At 42.8% G+C, this 17,503-nt stretch overlaps 1 protein-coding gene across 1 annotated transcript in view; it reads right to left on the bottom strand.

Moving 5' to 3' along the window:
* Positions 1-539: 539 nt before the first annotated feature.
* The window catches only part of lrfn1 (leucine rich repeat and fibronectin type III domain containing 1), a 60,454-nt gene continuing 43,490 nt past the window's right edge, over positions 540-17,503 (bottom strand). The window contains exons 3-4 of the mRNA XM_069668685.1: positions 5,675-7,070; positions 540-2,431 (exon numbers count right to left, since the gene is read on the bottom strand). Coding sequence (XP_069524786.1) covers positions 1,531-2,431; positions 5,675-7,050 — 2,277 coding nt within the window. The 5' untranslated portion in view covers positions 7,051-7,070 and the 3' untranslated portion in view covers positions 540-1,530. The remainder of the gene's footprint in view (positions 2,432-5,674; positions 7,071-17,503) is intronic.

Here is a 17,503-nt window from a genome sequence, read left to right as displayed (position 1 = left end):
GATCCTGAGGCGAGAACTACTGCGAATGGTTCTCAAGGTAGGGACAAGGTAAGTACGACAATGACACAATGTGTGACTATTTTTATCATGAATTTCATACAGGTTCTGTTTGAAAACATCTACATTTAAAATGTTATCAAATGAAGAATCCTGGGACACAACTAATCAAATTGAGGGTCTCTTGTTTATTTTATGTCAGGTGAGGGGTCCTTTGGGTTGAAAAAGACGAAGAATCAAGCTCAGTTATTAAAGCACCCTCACTGCAGTCTGTAAGTTATTAGGCACTTTGCAGCAGTTTGTCTCCCCCTAGTGGCAGCAACAGATCTGACACTCTTCTTAAAATTTGAACTCAGCATCACGTTCGGCTATCACGTCCCTCGTCGACCTACAGCCCACTCTCTGTACGTCTTCCACGGATGCTTTATTAATAGTCCTCAGGAATCAAATATTTATCCCCTTGAATTTGTGCCTCCCTCCCAGCAGCCGTCACATACAGCCGCGCCTAAAGCACAAGAAGAAGACGCCACCGATACAGTTAACCCACACAAAAAAATTTAATACCCTTCGTGAGGGGATAAATGGTCCAAACTTTGACATACTAAATAGGGAGAGGCGTGATGACACAGGTTTTTAATGTAAAAACTTGCAGCCAACACCCAAATGCTTTGTAAAAAGTCATGTGACATATGACTTACTTACTTACATAGTTAGTACACATACACCAATGTTTTTAATATACTTATATATGTCTTTTTTGTTTGTTGTCTTTTTATCTAGACCAGCCAGATACAGTACCGATTAATATACAGTCACATCTGGAATAATACCTATTTAACATCATACAGTCCGACCATCAAAGAGGAATCCGCGCTTGGCTTCCAGGTCCATCCTCTCTATGCTAACATTAGAAATCGGCATGTGTAAAATCCTGTTCTCTTTTTTTCTTTATTATTATTGTATAGACTGGTGGTGATACTTGTCCTTGTATCTCGTGTCTTCTGTGCAAAAGTTTTTTTTTTCTTTTTTGAAAGAAACCAAAACATGATTGACATAACAGGATACCTGGCTGTTCACGTTACAGTTATGATGAACATTTTTTTTCTGTGTTTTTTTTTTTCCCGTTTTATTTTGAAACAATTAAACAGTCACATCCAAACGCCACACCCCCTTGGCATGTCACAGATAAAAGGAGAAAATTAAAAGATCCAAAGAAACGCTTCCCATCCTGTGTGTGGGCGGCAATGATGGAGAGAAGGGTTCATGACTACAGTGAGCAGCATCCTCCATTCGTACATTTTTTAGAATAAGGCACCGCTGCATAAAGAAAGGACATGGCCAACAAACCTCTCTGGGAGTATGACGGGGAGGCAGGATGAAAGGAGACTTTTTTCTTCTCCGGCAACTCTCAGAAAGTTTGCATGTGTAAGTAAAATGTGCTTGTGTTCATCGTTTGCTGTGCGCAGGAGAAAAGTGTGTAATATGGCATGTAGACATATTCTTGTTTGTACATGTGTTAACACTGTTTCCCCCTCAGACTGTGCTCTCGAGCATCCACTCAGTGCTGCTGAAGGTAACTCTCCTGTTGGCGAGTGGTGAGGACTCCATGTTGAGCTGGTTGGTGGACTTGTGCCACCTCGTCCTCGCTCTACGGGGGTAACTATGACTCTGAAAAATGGAGTAATCCCCTCCATCAAACGAGAATCTGTGCCTAGTTCGTGCCAGCTCATTAGGGAGCAGTCCCATGTTGGCCAGGGCGCTTTTCTTGTCTTTGAGCCTGGGGGCCTCCTTGGTGCCAGCATTGGGGCCTATCAGACAAAGGGACATGGTGGAGCCCGTCAGGCTACTGTCCGTCTGCGTGTCCTCAGACGGGGGGCCGGAGCGCTGTGCGTCCAGGCTGGTTCTCCTCTTCATCTTGTCTACATTCAGCGGAGGCAGCTCAACCTCCAGGATGGCAGTGGTGGAGGCTGGATCCTCCCTCTTCTCATTATCCACCCTCAGCACCAGCGCCATGCACTCTTTGGGCCCCGAGGCCTCGCGCTGGCCCTCCTCAGAAGGCTGCTTGGAGGCGGAGCGCTGCAGCCGCTGCTGGCTGCCGTTGGTCTGGGAGTGCATGCTGGAGCTGACCTTGGTCTTGCTGTCCTCTGGGCTGCTGTAGGCCTTGTAACGGATCATCAGGATGATAATGAAAACCAGCACAGAAGCAACGATTATACCACCAATAATGATGATCATAGTGCCTCCCAGGAACTGGCTGTGCATGAAGCGGCACTGGCTGACCTCGCTGGCCGTGTGGAACTGCACACAGCCTACAACACGTGTGGCCGTTAATGATGTGATGCCGTCGTCGTAAACTGCCAACACGCAAAGGTCATACTCCCGCCCTGCAGCCAGATCATTGATTAAGAAGTTCTTGCTGGTAGATGGGATCATTCTGCAGAGAGAGGAGACACAGAGCAGCGGTGAAGATGTAGACGATTAATCATCAGAATTACAACGCCCACGTTTACTGATTTGCATAGGGTGTATTAAATCACACAAAGGTGTCAGGTCCACACAACAAAAAGACAACAGGGCCATGGCAGCTCCGCCATTAGATATCACTCATTCTGCGAGCCACATAAAAAGCACAACACTTCATTATAGCTGACTTATAGCTGAATATGTTATATTATAAAACAGCAGTGAGAAGTTGCTCCATTGGGTTTGTGTGTAAAATAACAGCAAGGGTAAACTGCAAGGTGATAAACAAGGCAGAGGAGGCTCGCTGTCTAACGATATGCCACAACAGCTGCAGGCCGCAGGACGAGTGGCGCTGCCGCATGATGTGGCGGCAGTTTCCATGTGTGAATACCTAAGGTCATGCTGAATTTGTTGGCAGCTGCAACATTACGCGACTCTAAATACAGCGGAGAGAGGCATTGTCTTCAGGTCAACATTGGCGTTAATATAATTAGGAGCTTGTTCCTTCTCCCTAAAGGGGGACTCTGATGGTTATCATTTGTAGGTAATAATGTAGCACCTAAAGACAAAACAACACTCAGCTCCGTGCCTAAACTGAATGAGAAAATTATACAGGAGAGCGACTCATTATATCTTATAAAACCTAAAAAAAAAAGGACTTTTATTAACTCGCTCTGTGTATACATAAACCCCTGAATAAATCCTTCACAATATTCAGTTCATGTGCGTCACATATTATATAAGAAAGACATGAAACTTATTCTCATATTGGAAACGGTGCTCTCAAAAGGTTTGCAGATGTTTTATTCACCGAGTTTACATAACCAGGAACACTTTTAATTGTTAGTGATTTTTGCCTTATTCTTGATAATTGCACTGAACATATTACACATATTTTATAAAGTATGTTGCAATTTATGATAACCAACTCATCTACAGTATATTGACCTTGTGCTTGTTCAGTATTTATCGTTTTTTTTTGCAACCAAATAGTGGTGAAAAGTGACTTAAGTATTTAACTTACATGAACTTTAAAGTAATAATCTCGAAGATTGTCATTTAAAAAATGTCTGTTAAGTCACAGAGTGAGGTAACACAATGGTGATTGAGCCTGTGGCCCACTGACAGTATATTGTATTATTATGGACTGGGAAATCACAAGCGGCGCCCAGTTAGTGACGCGTTTTCCATCACCCAGCAGTGGTTGGTCTGCCAGAGAGGGTAGGCGGAGCTAAGCGGCTGCTTTTCCGCTCTCTGCAAGTGTTGCGAGTAAACAGTAATCTACTTTGGCTGAACAAACAAAGAAAAGATCGATGACTACAGATACAACTTCAAAAATAAGTGACAATCCAAAGAAAAAGAAACAAATTGGACGCTCAGATGAAGGTAAACAGTCTAAAAGGGAAAGCGACCGTCAGCGAGGAAAATCAAGAGTTACAACCGGAGCCAACCGTGGACGTCTGGTTATCTGGGACGTATGCGCCCACAATTGCCTTTTATCACAATTAGATGCCGCCAAATCAAACGAAACTGAGAACTTCTTATTGTTTAGTTTGTATATTGTGTTCCTGTCTTGGTTTAGTCTGGTTTAGTTGTGCATTTCATTTAGAGAATTTCCTGTTTTACTTTGTAGTCCTGTCAGTCCTGAGTTCGGTTCCTAGTGTTTCCTGTTTTATTTTGTAGTTCTTGCCCCTTGTATGTCATGTCTTGTTTGACTTCCCTCCGTTGTTCTGTTTCCCGCCTTTCAGATTGTTTTCACCTGCCCTTGATTGTCTCACCTGTGTCTAATTAGCTTCACCTCCCAAGTTTATTTAGTCTTTGTGCTCCCTTGTGTCAGTTCGTCGTCATGTTTATCCTGAATCCTTGTCAGTCATCCTGTTACCCGAACCTGTACCTGGACTTTCTTGTGACTCCCTATCTTTCTGTTGGATTATTGGTTTTACCTTTCAGTTGGATATTTTTGTTGGATTTCTACCTGGACTGTTTCACAGTAAGCTTTTGTTTGTTGCCCTTTTGTCTTTTGTTAATTAAACTTTTAGTTTTGTCTGCACCTTGGGTCCTCTCCCTTTTTGTTTTAGTCCAAACCCTGACAACAATATTGCACTTTTTCCTCCACTGTGATACATTCAGTACACAGCAAAGGTTATTAAAGATTACTTAAAAATAACATATAGTTCACCTTTAATAAGATATAGCTTCACTTTGACAGCAACATGAAAAAACTTCTTAAAGCAGAACTTTGTCTTGTTCCCGCTTTTCTCTCCCATCAATCATCTCACGACCCTTTACATTTACTCTGTGACCCTTTGAAGGGAGCGTGACCCCCGGGCTGAGCACAGACTGTTTAAAACTACCAAACCGTAAAAAAAAAAAAGAACAGTTAATACTACTTTTGAGGAGGGTTCAGTCATGCAGTCATGAAGGATGTCATGGTGTTTTATTGAATTGTAGTTTGTATCTTGTTTTCTTCTGCCTGTGTCTTTGTTGAGGTCTCAGTTCTCTGTTCTTAAAGTGTATATTTATTGTTGTTGCCATCATTTGTTGAGAATCTAATCATTTCAGAGACAATACCACATCACTCACTGCAGAATCTGCAGAAGAAGTACATTTAGTTTTAACCAAGTTGATTTTGAAAGCAGGACTTTTACTCGTGCTAAATTATTTGTAGTCCGTTCACTCGACTTTACCTACAGTCGACAAATGATCTGAATACTTTTTCCGCCACTGCAAACCAAGCCTATCATTACACAACCATATCTAATCACACTCTGTGCTTCAACCAATTACTGCAGACACTTGCTAATGATACAAGCAGTTACATGCAGGGAAGTAGTCGGCCTGCGTGTTGCTGGTTATTGTTGTTATGTTTTAATGATGCTTAAAGGCCCTTTAGTCCTGTAGAGTGCTGGACTCCAATCAACTGAAGACAGAAATAATTTATTGATGTATAAATATCTTAAGTGTCGTGTATATTTTAAGCATATTACATGCATTTTAAATTATGGAAAATGTTGCTCGTAAAGTCAGATCACACTGTAGGGTCTGTGTTTATTTTTGGACGTTCTTAATCACCTCGCATCTTTGGGATCTGTCAGTCTGCTTTAATGCACCGCTGTGTCATTCAACAGATGGTGGCTCCAGATGTCTCACCTTTCCTCGAGTCCCTGCTCCACCGCCACCACCCTCCCCTCCCCCCTCCCTCCTTACGGCGTACCTGTACACCAAAGTATCATCTGCCGTGCTGTTGTACTGGATCTGGTACATCCGGATGCCGGGGATGTGGCGCTCAGACGGCCAGCGGATCACGGCGGAGGAGGAGGTCAGCTCGGTGACCATCACCCTCCTGTCCTGCTTGTCGTAGCCCTTGGTGTCGTTGCCAGATTTGGAGGAGGTGGTGATGTCTGAGAGGCCGGGGTCCTCGCGCATGTGGCCCGTGTTGTTAACAAACAAGGGTAAGGGGATCATGTTGATCTCGACAGCAGCTGTGGCGATGCCTGCGGCATTGGATGCCACACAATTAAAAGCCCCGCTGTCCTTCAGCGTGGTGATGAGAATATCAAGGGTGCCATTATCATACAGGATGGTGCGGGTGTTATTATGCACTAGCTTGCCGTCAGGTGACCGCCAGTGAATATCGGGGTCTGGATCGCCCACGGCTTTACATTTAAGAGTCACGCCCTGGCCTTCCATCACATAGGGCTTCGTGGAGAGATGTTTGGTGATCAGCGGAGGCTCACAGATGAACTCCTCCTCCTGGATGGACCAGAAATACTTGTCCATGAGGTGCTCAGGTGAGGCGCAGGTCTCCAGGTCGTCCTCTCTCGTCAGCCTGCGCAGCCACAGCAGCTCGCAGTTACAGTGAAGTGGGTTTCCTCCGAAGCTCACAGCCAGCGTGGACGAGCTGGAGCCCTTGGTGTCAGATAGCACCTGAGCGTGCTGGAACAGGCTGTCTGGCGGCAGCTTCTGCAGCCTGTTCGAGGTCATGTCCAGGCGGACCAGCTTGGTGAGCAGCGTAAAAGTCCCCGCGCCAATGTGGTCGATCAGGTTGTGATCCAGCGTGAGCGTGTTAATGTTGGTCATCCTGGCGATGGCCTCCCAGGGGAGCGTGCGCAGGTTGTTGTTGGAAAGATCCAAGTCCTCGATGGTGGAAACAAACTCGTCAAAGGAGGTCGGAGCCACCAGGTGGATCTGGTTGTTCCCGAGGATGAGGTGCCGCAGGTTGATGAGGCCTTTAAAGTGGTCGCTCTTTATCACACTGAGGCGGTTTCCGTCCATGTGTAGCGCCCGCAGGGATCGCAGGCCGAGGAAGGCGTGCGGGGTGATCTGGCTGATGGTGTTGCGAGACAAAGTGAGGTGGACCAAGCTGGTCATGTTGTAAAAGTCTTTCCTGCGGATGATGGTGATGAAGTTGTCGGTGAGTCGCAGCTCGACAGTCTTGCGGTCGATGGTCGGGGGCACGAACAGCAGACCCGTCTTAGCGCAGAGCAGGGTCAGAGTTGGGGACAGGTGCTGGCAGATGCAGCGGCCGGGGCAGCTGTATCCTTTCACTAGAGCCGCGCAGAGCAGCACGCACACAACCAGCCGCTCCATTGTTGATCCGCTTCCAGGTCCTGTGTGAGAGACAAACAGGAGAGACAAGAGTCAAAAAATAGGGATCTTTGAATTAATAAGTAGCATTGTAGGCTTTATTAGAGCCTGCTGCAGAAATCCACAGTCTGACCTAGATTGCTGAGACTGCCAGCGAGGTATCAATCACAAAATGAAATGAAGCTTTTCAGAAATAATGGCACCTGGGATGATGAAAGGCTGCGCCAACGCCGTCAGAAGCTCATGCCTCTGTAGCCTTTAAATGGAAATAACAGAATGTTTTTTCGTGCCACCAGGCTGCATCATCACTGAAACATGTAATTTCTCGGATGATCACAGGACAGTTTTCCTATATATGTAACTACAGTATCCGCAGTGTACATTTCCGTCACATAACAAGGATGTTTTTCTCGCTCTGAATTCCACATCAGGACGGAGAATTAAAGGTAGAAAAGGCCAGCACAGCTCACGGACTTTTATGACCTTTTCATGCTCCCTGCTTTCGCTTTGCTCCGGAGACGTGCTGCAAAATTAGACAGAAAGCTGTCATGTTAATCAGGGCAACAAAAAGTCAGAAAAGGTGAAAGCGCTGGAAAATACGGCTTGTTTTCGAAGGAGGCTCTGAGGATGTTCTTATTCTCTGATTCCCATTTAGAGGTATTGATTTCAGGCTCGGAGAGAACACGCCTGTGGTGACAGGAGTAAAAAGTGATGCTTTGCTACAATAACCATAAGAGACCCCGGTGGAACACAAACGGTGATGTGCCGATGATGACACTGCCAGTGGTTTTACCCTCTTTGGCATCCATCTTGATTGCTAACGCCTTAAGCTTCTCTGTTGATGAGAGAGCCTGTTAACAGCGATAAAGTAAAGCGATGACAACTGTCTTTTCTCATCTAGGTTTAGAGAACGAGCGCAGCCCACTGCCCCATCCAACCCCGCAGGGGGACACTTTTGATCCCTGCCAGATCCGATGTGTCAATCATCAGCGGTGTCTCTCTTCTGGAGGTCCAGCATAATTATTTTGATTCACGCGGGAGGAGCTGGCTATGAATTTTTCACTACAAATAATGTCAGTTTTTTCTGCCATTTTTGATGCTCCATCCAACTTGTCATGACTAATTTTAGATCCTCTTTATCTACATTTCAGCTTGTTGAGGCGGTGCTGACATCTTTAACACCAGCGATTATTGCCCCCCACTGGGCCCAAAGCAAAGCATCTAATTCTCAGAGAACAAATACTGCTAAATTAAATTAGATTAGAAGTAAAACGCCCTGAATATTTTAAATGCTACATGTCAAGTACCAGCTGAGCTCTCTTCCTCTCATCCCTCAAGCCTCACCTCATTCATATGCTTCTCACAAAGACGGTTTGAGCCAAACAAACTCGGTCTGATGAGAGTTGTTATGAATTTTCCAGGCAGCCAGAGAAGTGAGAAAGTGAGAAGTGCTGTCGTTTTTTTTTTATCAACCTGCATTGCAATTCTCAGCCAGCAATGAAAAGTCCCAGTTGTGCCTGCACACACAAACAAACACACACGCTCTCAGTGCTGTCCGACTACCGTCTCACAGACAACAGGATACCTCGTTAACTGTAAAATACTGCTGTCCAATCAGAGCTCTCATTAAAATCCGGGTTTGTGTGATGTCATTTTGTGGAACAGCTTGAAGCACAAGTTTAAACCAGTTGGATATTTTCCCCAAAGCCGGTTGATTTAATTTACTCAACACAGACAGTTGCACTACTATATACCTACTTCTATATATAACTCTAAATAATAACTGGACCCGAACATTGCCTTTGTTTGTGTTCACGCCTCCCTCCCTGCTTGTTCTCGCTCCGAGGATGTACCTACAACAACCTTAACGGTTTGATATTGAAAAATATTCCTCCTGTGCAATTTATTTACCAAAGAATATACAAGAAAGATAAAAGAAAAACAACATGCACACATTGTTATTTTCTGCACTCTGTCACTTCTCTACTGAGATTAAACCCGTTTCCTTTTGCAGAAACAAACACGAGCTGGTTCACTGTGTGAGAATATTTCCAACCCCCCCAGAGAGAATTTATTTATTTAGCAACGCTCTTTTATTGTTGGCAGCACAGTGCGCCTGCCTTGTCTAAATTAATTCCCCAAATTTCCTTTTTCTAACACGCTGGGAAAGCTGAGAGTATTCAAAAGCAGTACAGATACTTCCTGTTTAATAGACTCCTGTAAAAGAGTGACAGTAAGGGTGAGAGGATTTCAACATTGCTATGATCTTTGGTTCAGATTTAATCTAATACTGTTGCCCGACTTTGATAAGTTTCAATATGAGGCTGACCTCGCGTGATTGTGTTAGTTTTCTGACGGTAACTAGGCCACAAAGTTCACCGTTTCTCAGAGGACCATCTGTGCCCGAGCATTTCCTGCCACACCGTTGAGGATACTCTATTGATCTTTCAGCATCTCAGAGAAGAGGAGGGGTGGGGTGGGGGGACTTTGTTGCCACGGCAACTCTGGTGTAGAATGTAGGTCTTTGAATTGCATTAAGATGATGTCGAGCTGCCCGAAAAAGCAAGACTTCAATCTTAATGGGCTCCGGGAAGGTAAGAAGGGACGTGAACAGATGTACGAATGGCCCAGTAAATGAAAAGAAAAGGGCAGCTCCGCCTCGTGTTTCTATTTCTGTTTCTATTGCTTTATTTTAGCAGCGGTGGCCGTCAGATCGATACGTGGACAACAAGGACGGAGCAGCAGGGTGAACCAGAGTTTAAGGATGATTTTTAGTGTCCAGTCATGCAGGAGCACAGACACATGCAGCTTTAGTCCACTTTATCTTGTGATCACGTTCAGATCAGTTAATATAAAAAACACCCATACACCCATGCAGACAATAATCCCCATGACACGTCCTTACATTCTCTGCATGCCTACAGATGGAAAGATGCTAATGCAATGTATATGATAAACATAATTAACATTCAGAGCTGCGAAACATCACACTGCTTGAATTTTAGAGCTTTTAACTTGTTCTTACAAGTAAACTTTATTCGGAAACTTTAATTAAAGTTGATCCCTGTTTACTTTTGAGCATTGTGAGATGAGCCTCTTAACTCATTATAATTGAAATATGAAGATTTGGGAGCCCGTAAGCCGCCCAGGAGTGAGCGTGACATTCAGCACTATGCTCAGGTTTTTCTAAATTTGGATCCATCCCACAACCCAAAAATCCATCGAGCCTCCTTTGACATTTGTTGCCCTGGGCTACAAAAGGTTGAATTAATACAAGTCTGAATGGATAAAAAAAACCCTGCAGACCTGCAGAAACAAGCGGAATACGAGATCTGAGCTGCATAAATTAAGGAATTTGGATTCAACTTTAAGACATTAATCAAAAACAAACCCTGAAAAATGTTAGTTGTTATTATTAAAGGTTTTCTTGTAAATACATGTCTGTTGAGTCACTATCTATCGCTGAGGTAACACAATGGTGTTTTCATGACTCTTCCTAGCCACGCCCTGAGGAAGACCCGACAAGGGTCCTCAGCGTTTACTCCTGTGATATTGATGTTCTTCACGAGAGATGCCCTGATTTAATAAAGCCATTTCAGGTCTCTGTAAGTGTTGCGAGTAAACAGTAATCTACTATGGCTGAACAAACAAAGAGAAGATCGATGACTACGGATACAACTTCAAAAATAAGTGAAAATCCAAAGAAAAAGAAACAAAGTCAACGCTCAGATGAAGGCAAACAGTCTAAAAAGCAAAGCGACCCTCAGCGAGGAAAATCAAGAGTAACAACTGTTACAAAGTGTCCTCCTGCAATTACCGTTTATCGCCAAAGGTCTCGCCAAAGAGAACGAAACTGAAATCCTCAACAATCTTTAATGAAGTCAAACAAAAAGCAGTGAAAAGATGTGAGAAACTCAGGGAGTCATTTCGCAGAACAAATAGAAAAAACCTTGAAACAATGACAATAAATTCTGTTCCCTTCTAAGTGTTGTTTATGATACCTGATATAGTGGAGCATCTGCACATACAAAGCTGCACAAAAGCTGTGTTTCATTTTGGGTTTTTTTAACTCCGCCTCCATAATGCATCTTTAAATGCTCATCTGAAGGAATTTCAGATACATCTGACAGCTCCGCCGCGCTCTGATGACTGATGACTCTCATCTGTATTAGAGGATCTGTATCAGAGGTGTGTTTGAGTGGGCGGGAAAACAAGCATGAATATAAAGAAGTTGATTTAGATGCTGGAGGGTGTGTGAGATAACAAGCTGCTTTTTTCTCACAGCGGTGGCACTCGGGGGAAGAAGGGACGGTGTGTATTTCAGCTGTTTGTCGTCAGCAGAGACAGGTACACACTAGGGGTCAGATACCTGCTTTAGGTACAGGAGGAAGAGATGTTAGTTTGATACAGTTTAATGTTGTGTGTTAATGTGTCAGAATTTTGATTCTGAGGTATATTGTAACCAGTGTTGCTTGTTCTGGGGTTATTCTTGGCTTTAAGGGCTGGTTAACAGATGTTTCAGTGGGAGTTGTCAATTATCCGACTGTGTGGGGGTTGTGTTTCATGCATGCTGCCATTTTTTGACTTTTTCTTGAGCAAAGATTGTAAATTTTTCTGCCTAACATTCACTGAATTTGATAAAAGCTGAAACGGTTGCTCAATTAACCACTAGTCATGTATGTGAGACAACTGTCAGTAGTAGGACTGTGAGGCACTAGTCGTATTTATCACCGCTCTCAGCAGAGAGTGTCGGCCTGAACGCTACTTTGGGCCGGGGTGCTCTTTATGCAGCATCTACTTAATACAGGATGAGAATATAATATAATAAGGGTCGAGAAGGAAGGATGGTTCAACGTGCTTGTATTTACAACAGTTGTGTGGGTGTGGTTTCTGCCAATAAACAAGAAATGAAAACTATGAGTACAATACTGTACAGTGTTACATATACAGTACATTCCTATCTAAACAGAATTATCCATCCAATCATCTAACATAAATAACAAATATAAACACCGCACCAGTAACTAATGCCCCTCTAATAACGCTAGCATGCATTAAAACAAAGGTGATTTGGCTCCATGCAAAGCAACGCTCTCATAGCACCATGGTTACGTAACTACCATCTCCACTCGCGCTATGATAAACTCTCTGTAACGGCATTTAACTGCCCATAATAACGTAGGTAACACCAGGCCACCACACATTGAACGATTATTCATTATTTATATGAACTTACTTCTGTCACAGACGCACACTCCAAGAACAACAAATTGTTAGTAGATAATATGTCTCGACCAGCCAACTTAAAAAGCACACAACGTGAGGAGCACGAAACAAACTGTTGCGCGGTGATGAAGTCACCGCAGCAGTTAACCCTTACATTACCTCACTGCATCAACTCAACTAAAGGTGGAAGACAACTAAATTATCTGACTTCTCAAAAATGAACATTAAAGTGAAAGTAGGCTCAGAGCCTTTTGTACAAGTCAATTAACAAGAAGGTCAACCAGCAACAATTTTGGTAATTGGCTTATTGTTAGGAATGCACAGTGGTGTAGTGGTTAACTCTGTCGCCTCACAGCTAAAAGGTTCCTGGATCAAATCCCGGTCCAGATGTTGAGGTCCTTTCTGTGTTGAGTTTGCATGTTCTCCCTCGTGCATGTGTGTTCCAGTCCAAACCAATGACTGTATATATAGATGGACAACGCGTCTCCATCTGCTCCCATTGTACGTAATTGATGCCAAAATAGCCCCTGTGATAGGCGCTGCCATCTTGCGATGGTGAAGTCATATGGAGCCAGAGACTGCAGATCGGCGAGTGAAGCGGCCGTAGCCACTTCCGCTAACCCACACACACACTTAACTTACCGAAAAAACAGCAAGGATCCCGCACACCGGCATGTTTAACAGCAGAACAGCTTCTCTGTGTTGGTCTGAGGTTAACGTTCATAGATTTGGAAACTTCAGTGACTGTAGTGATTGTTTTAGTTACGTTTCCACTCGCGGATCGTCCTCTAGTCTGCTCACCGGGAACTGATTGGCTGCCGGAGGAGCCGAATTTGTCAACAGAGCTGTCAATCATCATTTTGACAACATCAAATAACTAATTAAAAATAACCTTGTCAGAAAAATGAACACTTGGAAGTAAATCAGCATGATAATAACTAGCTATTATGACAGAAACCATGTTTGAGAAAAAAATTTTGGGCGTGTATTTTGATTTGATAGTTTGACCCATGTCCCACCTGTTAACATGGAGGAGGCGGGCTTTATGACTGTGTATACTAATGTATGTAATGCTGTATAGATAATGGATGGATAATTGTTTAGGTTAGTTATCACGTGAAAATGCAAAACTCTGCCTGTCTTTGGTTCCAGGTTCTCAAATGCTCTCAAATTTCTCAATATAGCAAATAATGTTGCTAAGCTTCTCACAGGAAACAAGCAATTTGAAAAGGATCCCGGGTGCATATTCTTCTACATCCATCCAAAATTTCTGTCTCGTTCCGATTCTGCACAGATGCTGTTATTTAATATCATCTTTCACTCAACATAGGGGACCATGCTCACATCACATTTACATTCAGTACAAGCAAATTTCTGCACATGCACACGTGACTGCCTTCCAACACACAGAGGCCCCACACAAGAGGATACTTACAGAAACACAAGTACATATCTACATAAACATGTATCTACATATTAACATACAGGCCAACAAAGACAGAAAGCTGTGAGCGCTCAAGACAGGAAATGAAGACAAAAACAAATGTTTTCAGGGTCAATTAAATTGTGTAAATGTGCTGTTCTCAAACAGGCTGACAGAACATAAACTGCTGCTTCTTAAAAAGGCTCTTATGGACACAAAAAAATCCTTAAATAATTAACTGTTCACTAAAAAATGACTCTAAGAAAAAGCTTAGAGAGCGTCATAAACAATGCAGCAGGAATTAAATTAGAGCTGAAAGACGCTCGTCCTGTGTTTGACTGTGAAACACTGCATCAGTCTACACTTTAAAAAGACTGAACGACTAAACAGAGTGACAACGAATCTTCACAACTCTGGAGGAAGTCAGGACATCTATGAAGTAAGAGGTCCATCTATTATTAACCAGAAGAAATAACCAAAAGAAAAACAGTGTGCTTGTTCACCTGCTCATTAACACCCACACAGTGTCGGACATTTTAATTAGAGTGTTCATGAATTCTTCAGGATATTCTTATAATTTAATAACCAGATAGAAGTTGCTTTAAAAAATGAAACATGCATTAAGATATCTCGTAAATTACAGAAATGTCAAACACGACACATTATAAGAAAAATTATGGAGCGGCTGTGGCTCAGAGGTCGAGCGGGTCGCCCTCCAATCGGTGGTTGGCGGTTTGATCCATAACTCTTCCTGTCTACATGTTGAAGCATACGTGGGCAAAATACTGAACCCCTAGTTGCTCCAAGGTAAAGCCATCAGGTATGAATGTGAGTGAATGTATAGAAGGATGACGGGCCTTGCATGGCGCTGGCAATAATGTATGAATGTGTGACAGCAAGTGTAAAGTGCCTTGAGTGGTGGGAAGACTCGAAAGGCGCTTTGTAAGTGCAGTCCATTAACCATAACATCATCTTTGTGATGAGATTCAATAACATCATTTTACTTTATTTAGTTACTGTTTGCATATCTGTAGAATATGTGGCAGTTAATGTGAGGACTTGTTGCCTTTGTTGTGATTTGTGATGAAAACCACTACTGTTAGTGAGACAAAACAAGCTATTTAATGATGTCAAAGTATCGAAAGGAAATTTCTATGTGTTAAAGTGGTAATCTCGAAGATCTCAGTTTCGTTCTCTTTGGCGGCACCTATGGCGATAAACAATAATTGCGGGAGCACACTTCCCAGATATCCAATCAGTGTTACATGTGAGACGTCCACGGTTGGCTCCGGTTGTAACTCTTGCTTTTCCTCACTAACGGTCGCTTTCCTTTTTAGACTGTTTGCCTTCATCTGAACGTCGAGTTTGTTTCTTTTTCTTTGGATTTTCACTTATTTTTGAAGTTGTATCTGTAGTCAGCGATCTTTTCTTTCTTTGTTCAGCCATAGTAGATTACTGTTTACTCGCAACACGCGCAGAGACCGGAAAAGCAGCTGCTTAGCTCCGCCTACCCTCTCTGGCAGACCAACCACTGCTGGGTGATGGAAAACGCGTCACTAACTGGGCGCCGCTTGTGATTTTTTCCACGAATGTCGCCACAGACACCCAGTCTGTAGTCCATAGGCTCAATCACCATTGTGTTACCTCATTCGGCGATAGATAGTGACTAAACAGACATTTATTTTGATGAAAATTGTCGAGTTAATCACTTTAACTTAGACAATATACAAAATAATTAATGAAGAAAGTCTCTCTTAAGTCAAAATGCCAACGTCTCAATAGTTTCAGCTCCTTTTATCTGAAAGAGAATGCAAAGACTGATGGGACAAAGTTGGAGGGGGAAAAAAAACATCTACATTAAATTAAAACAAAGACAGAAATAAATTGATGAGTGTATAAAAGAACAAAAACCTATTCTAATGTAGCGCCTGCCGTCGCTCACCATCCCCAGTGCCACTTTTTGAAAGACAATCTGCTACACATAATTAGATTTTTGTTGCCATTAGTTTTATAAAGTATTACCAACTGTAAGTGTCTTTCTGGCACTGTGCCTTAATTCAAACGTGGACAGTACAAAGGTAAGAGTAATGACATAAGGGAGAGGGAGGATGATATGTATGATACATAACCTCGGCTGGGAATATAATCATTCAGGGATGCTGTAATAACATGGTATTTCATTTCTGTCATGATTCCCCTTTACTTTGTCATTATTTAAAGGAAATTGACAGAAATCTAACTTTGTTCTTGTTCCTTAGTCATCTCTGAAAATAAATTACATTTTGTTTGGATGTTTTTATGTCATCAGAGATTTTCACTTTTTCAGACCAAACAAATTATTCAAATAAATAATCAGCAGTTTAATTGAAACTAGCTGCAGTCCTGTTTTAATGTTTCAGTACACGTTGAATCCCAAGCACTTCTTGAATGTGACATTGACAGCAGTGAACGCAAACAATGTCAGAGTCTGTCCTTACCTCAGAAAAACATCCACACCGAGCCGCGGAGACAGTGAGGATATTTACTGGACGTGACTTTGTCAGGAAACCGTAAACGCCAATTAGACGGTGCAGCAGTGAACTCCTCGCTGCCCTTGTGTGACTCATGTCAGGCTGCAGGCATAATTATTGACAGGCTGAGTTCATTGGCCTCAGCTCCGTCTCCAGCAGTGGACGCCTAAACCAAGACTCTGAGGCCCTCCGGGGATTTCTGCTCGTGTCTCATCGCAGGGGGATGGGCCGTATTGTCGTCGACTGGAGGAGCATTTGCATATTATAATTACGTCTGCACGCAAAGACGTCTTCTCAATTACATCCCATTTAAAACTTTCAACAAGGAAGTATTGAGGAGCACAAACTATCGCAGCTCCATAAACTCTGATTGTAAGAGCTTCCCTAAACAACATCAGGATTACTTTGGTGCCGCGTTAGTAAAGTCGTGCACGTCACCAGCTGATTGATTGTTACCCTTTACCTGCTACCTCTTCTGAATACCTCTCTTCACTGACATAATCATCCCTCAATAGCTGCTGCTGCTGCAATGCGTAAAATATGTTTTCAAAAAGAAGCTTTTAAAGTCATAATCATCATTTTGTACAACTTTCAAAAGTGTACCCTTGAAAACTCCCGGCTAAATGTTGAGTAACAAGCTTTCACACATGAAAGAGAAATAACACTGGATTGATTGGAGGATAAAAAGTTTCACCTCATATCTACTGTGATTAATGGAATTCGGTCTCAGAGACTCAGAAACACATGTTCTGTAATTAATCTGTTGATTGCCCTCCTGATTATTCAATCGGTTGTTTCATCTGTAAAATGTCAGATAAAAGTGAACATTTCCTTGAGATCGCATGCTTTGGGGCGCTGGTTCAGCTCAGTGGGTAGAGCAGGCGCCCCCGTTTACAGAGGCCACAGTCCTCGAAGCAGTGGCAGCAGGTTCAACTCCTGCCCTCGGCCCTTTGCTGCTGTTATCCCCCACTCTCCTCTCCAGATACGTCCTGTCTCTCTTCAGCTGTCCTTTAAGGTAAAAAATATTCTTTAAAAAAAGAGAGAGAGAAATAAAGATGGCATATTTTTATTGTTGCTTAGTCTGAACCTCAAAACATCCATTTTACTATTGAAGATGAAGAACAGCATAAAAATAATAATTAAATGATGCATGATAATATCAACCTGTTTTTTCTGTATCTGCAGATAAAGGCTTTCATATAAATCAAGTATTTAATGAAGTATTAACTATTTAACTATTCAGAAGATGCAACACTATCTCTGTACATGCTTCACTACAGCTGGTGGAGGTATGCAC

Source organism: Semicossyphus pulcher, unplaced genomic scaffold (assembly GCF_022749685.1).
Source record: "Semicossyphus pulcher isolate SPU_LCO1_2020_fin unplaced genomic scaffold, fSemPul1.0.p SCAF_19, whole genome shotgun sequence".
Taxonomy (NCBI): domain Eukaryota; kingdom Metazoa; phylum Chordata; class Actinopteri; order Labriformes; family Labridae; genus Semicossyphus; species Semicossyphus pulcher.
This window is presented reverse-complemented; position numbering and strand designations above follow the sequence as displayed.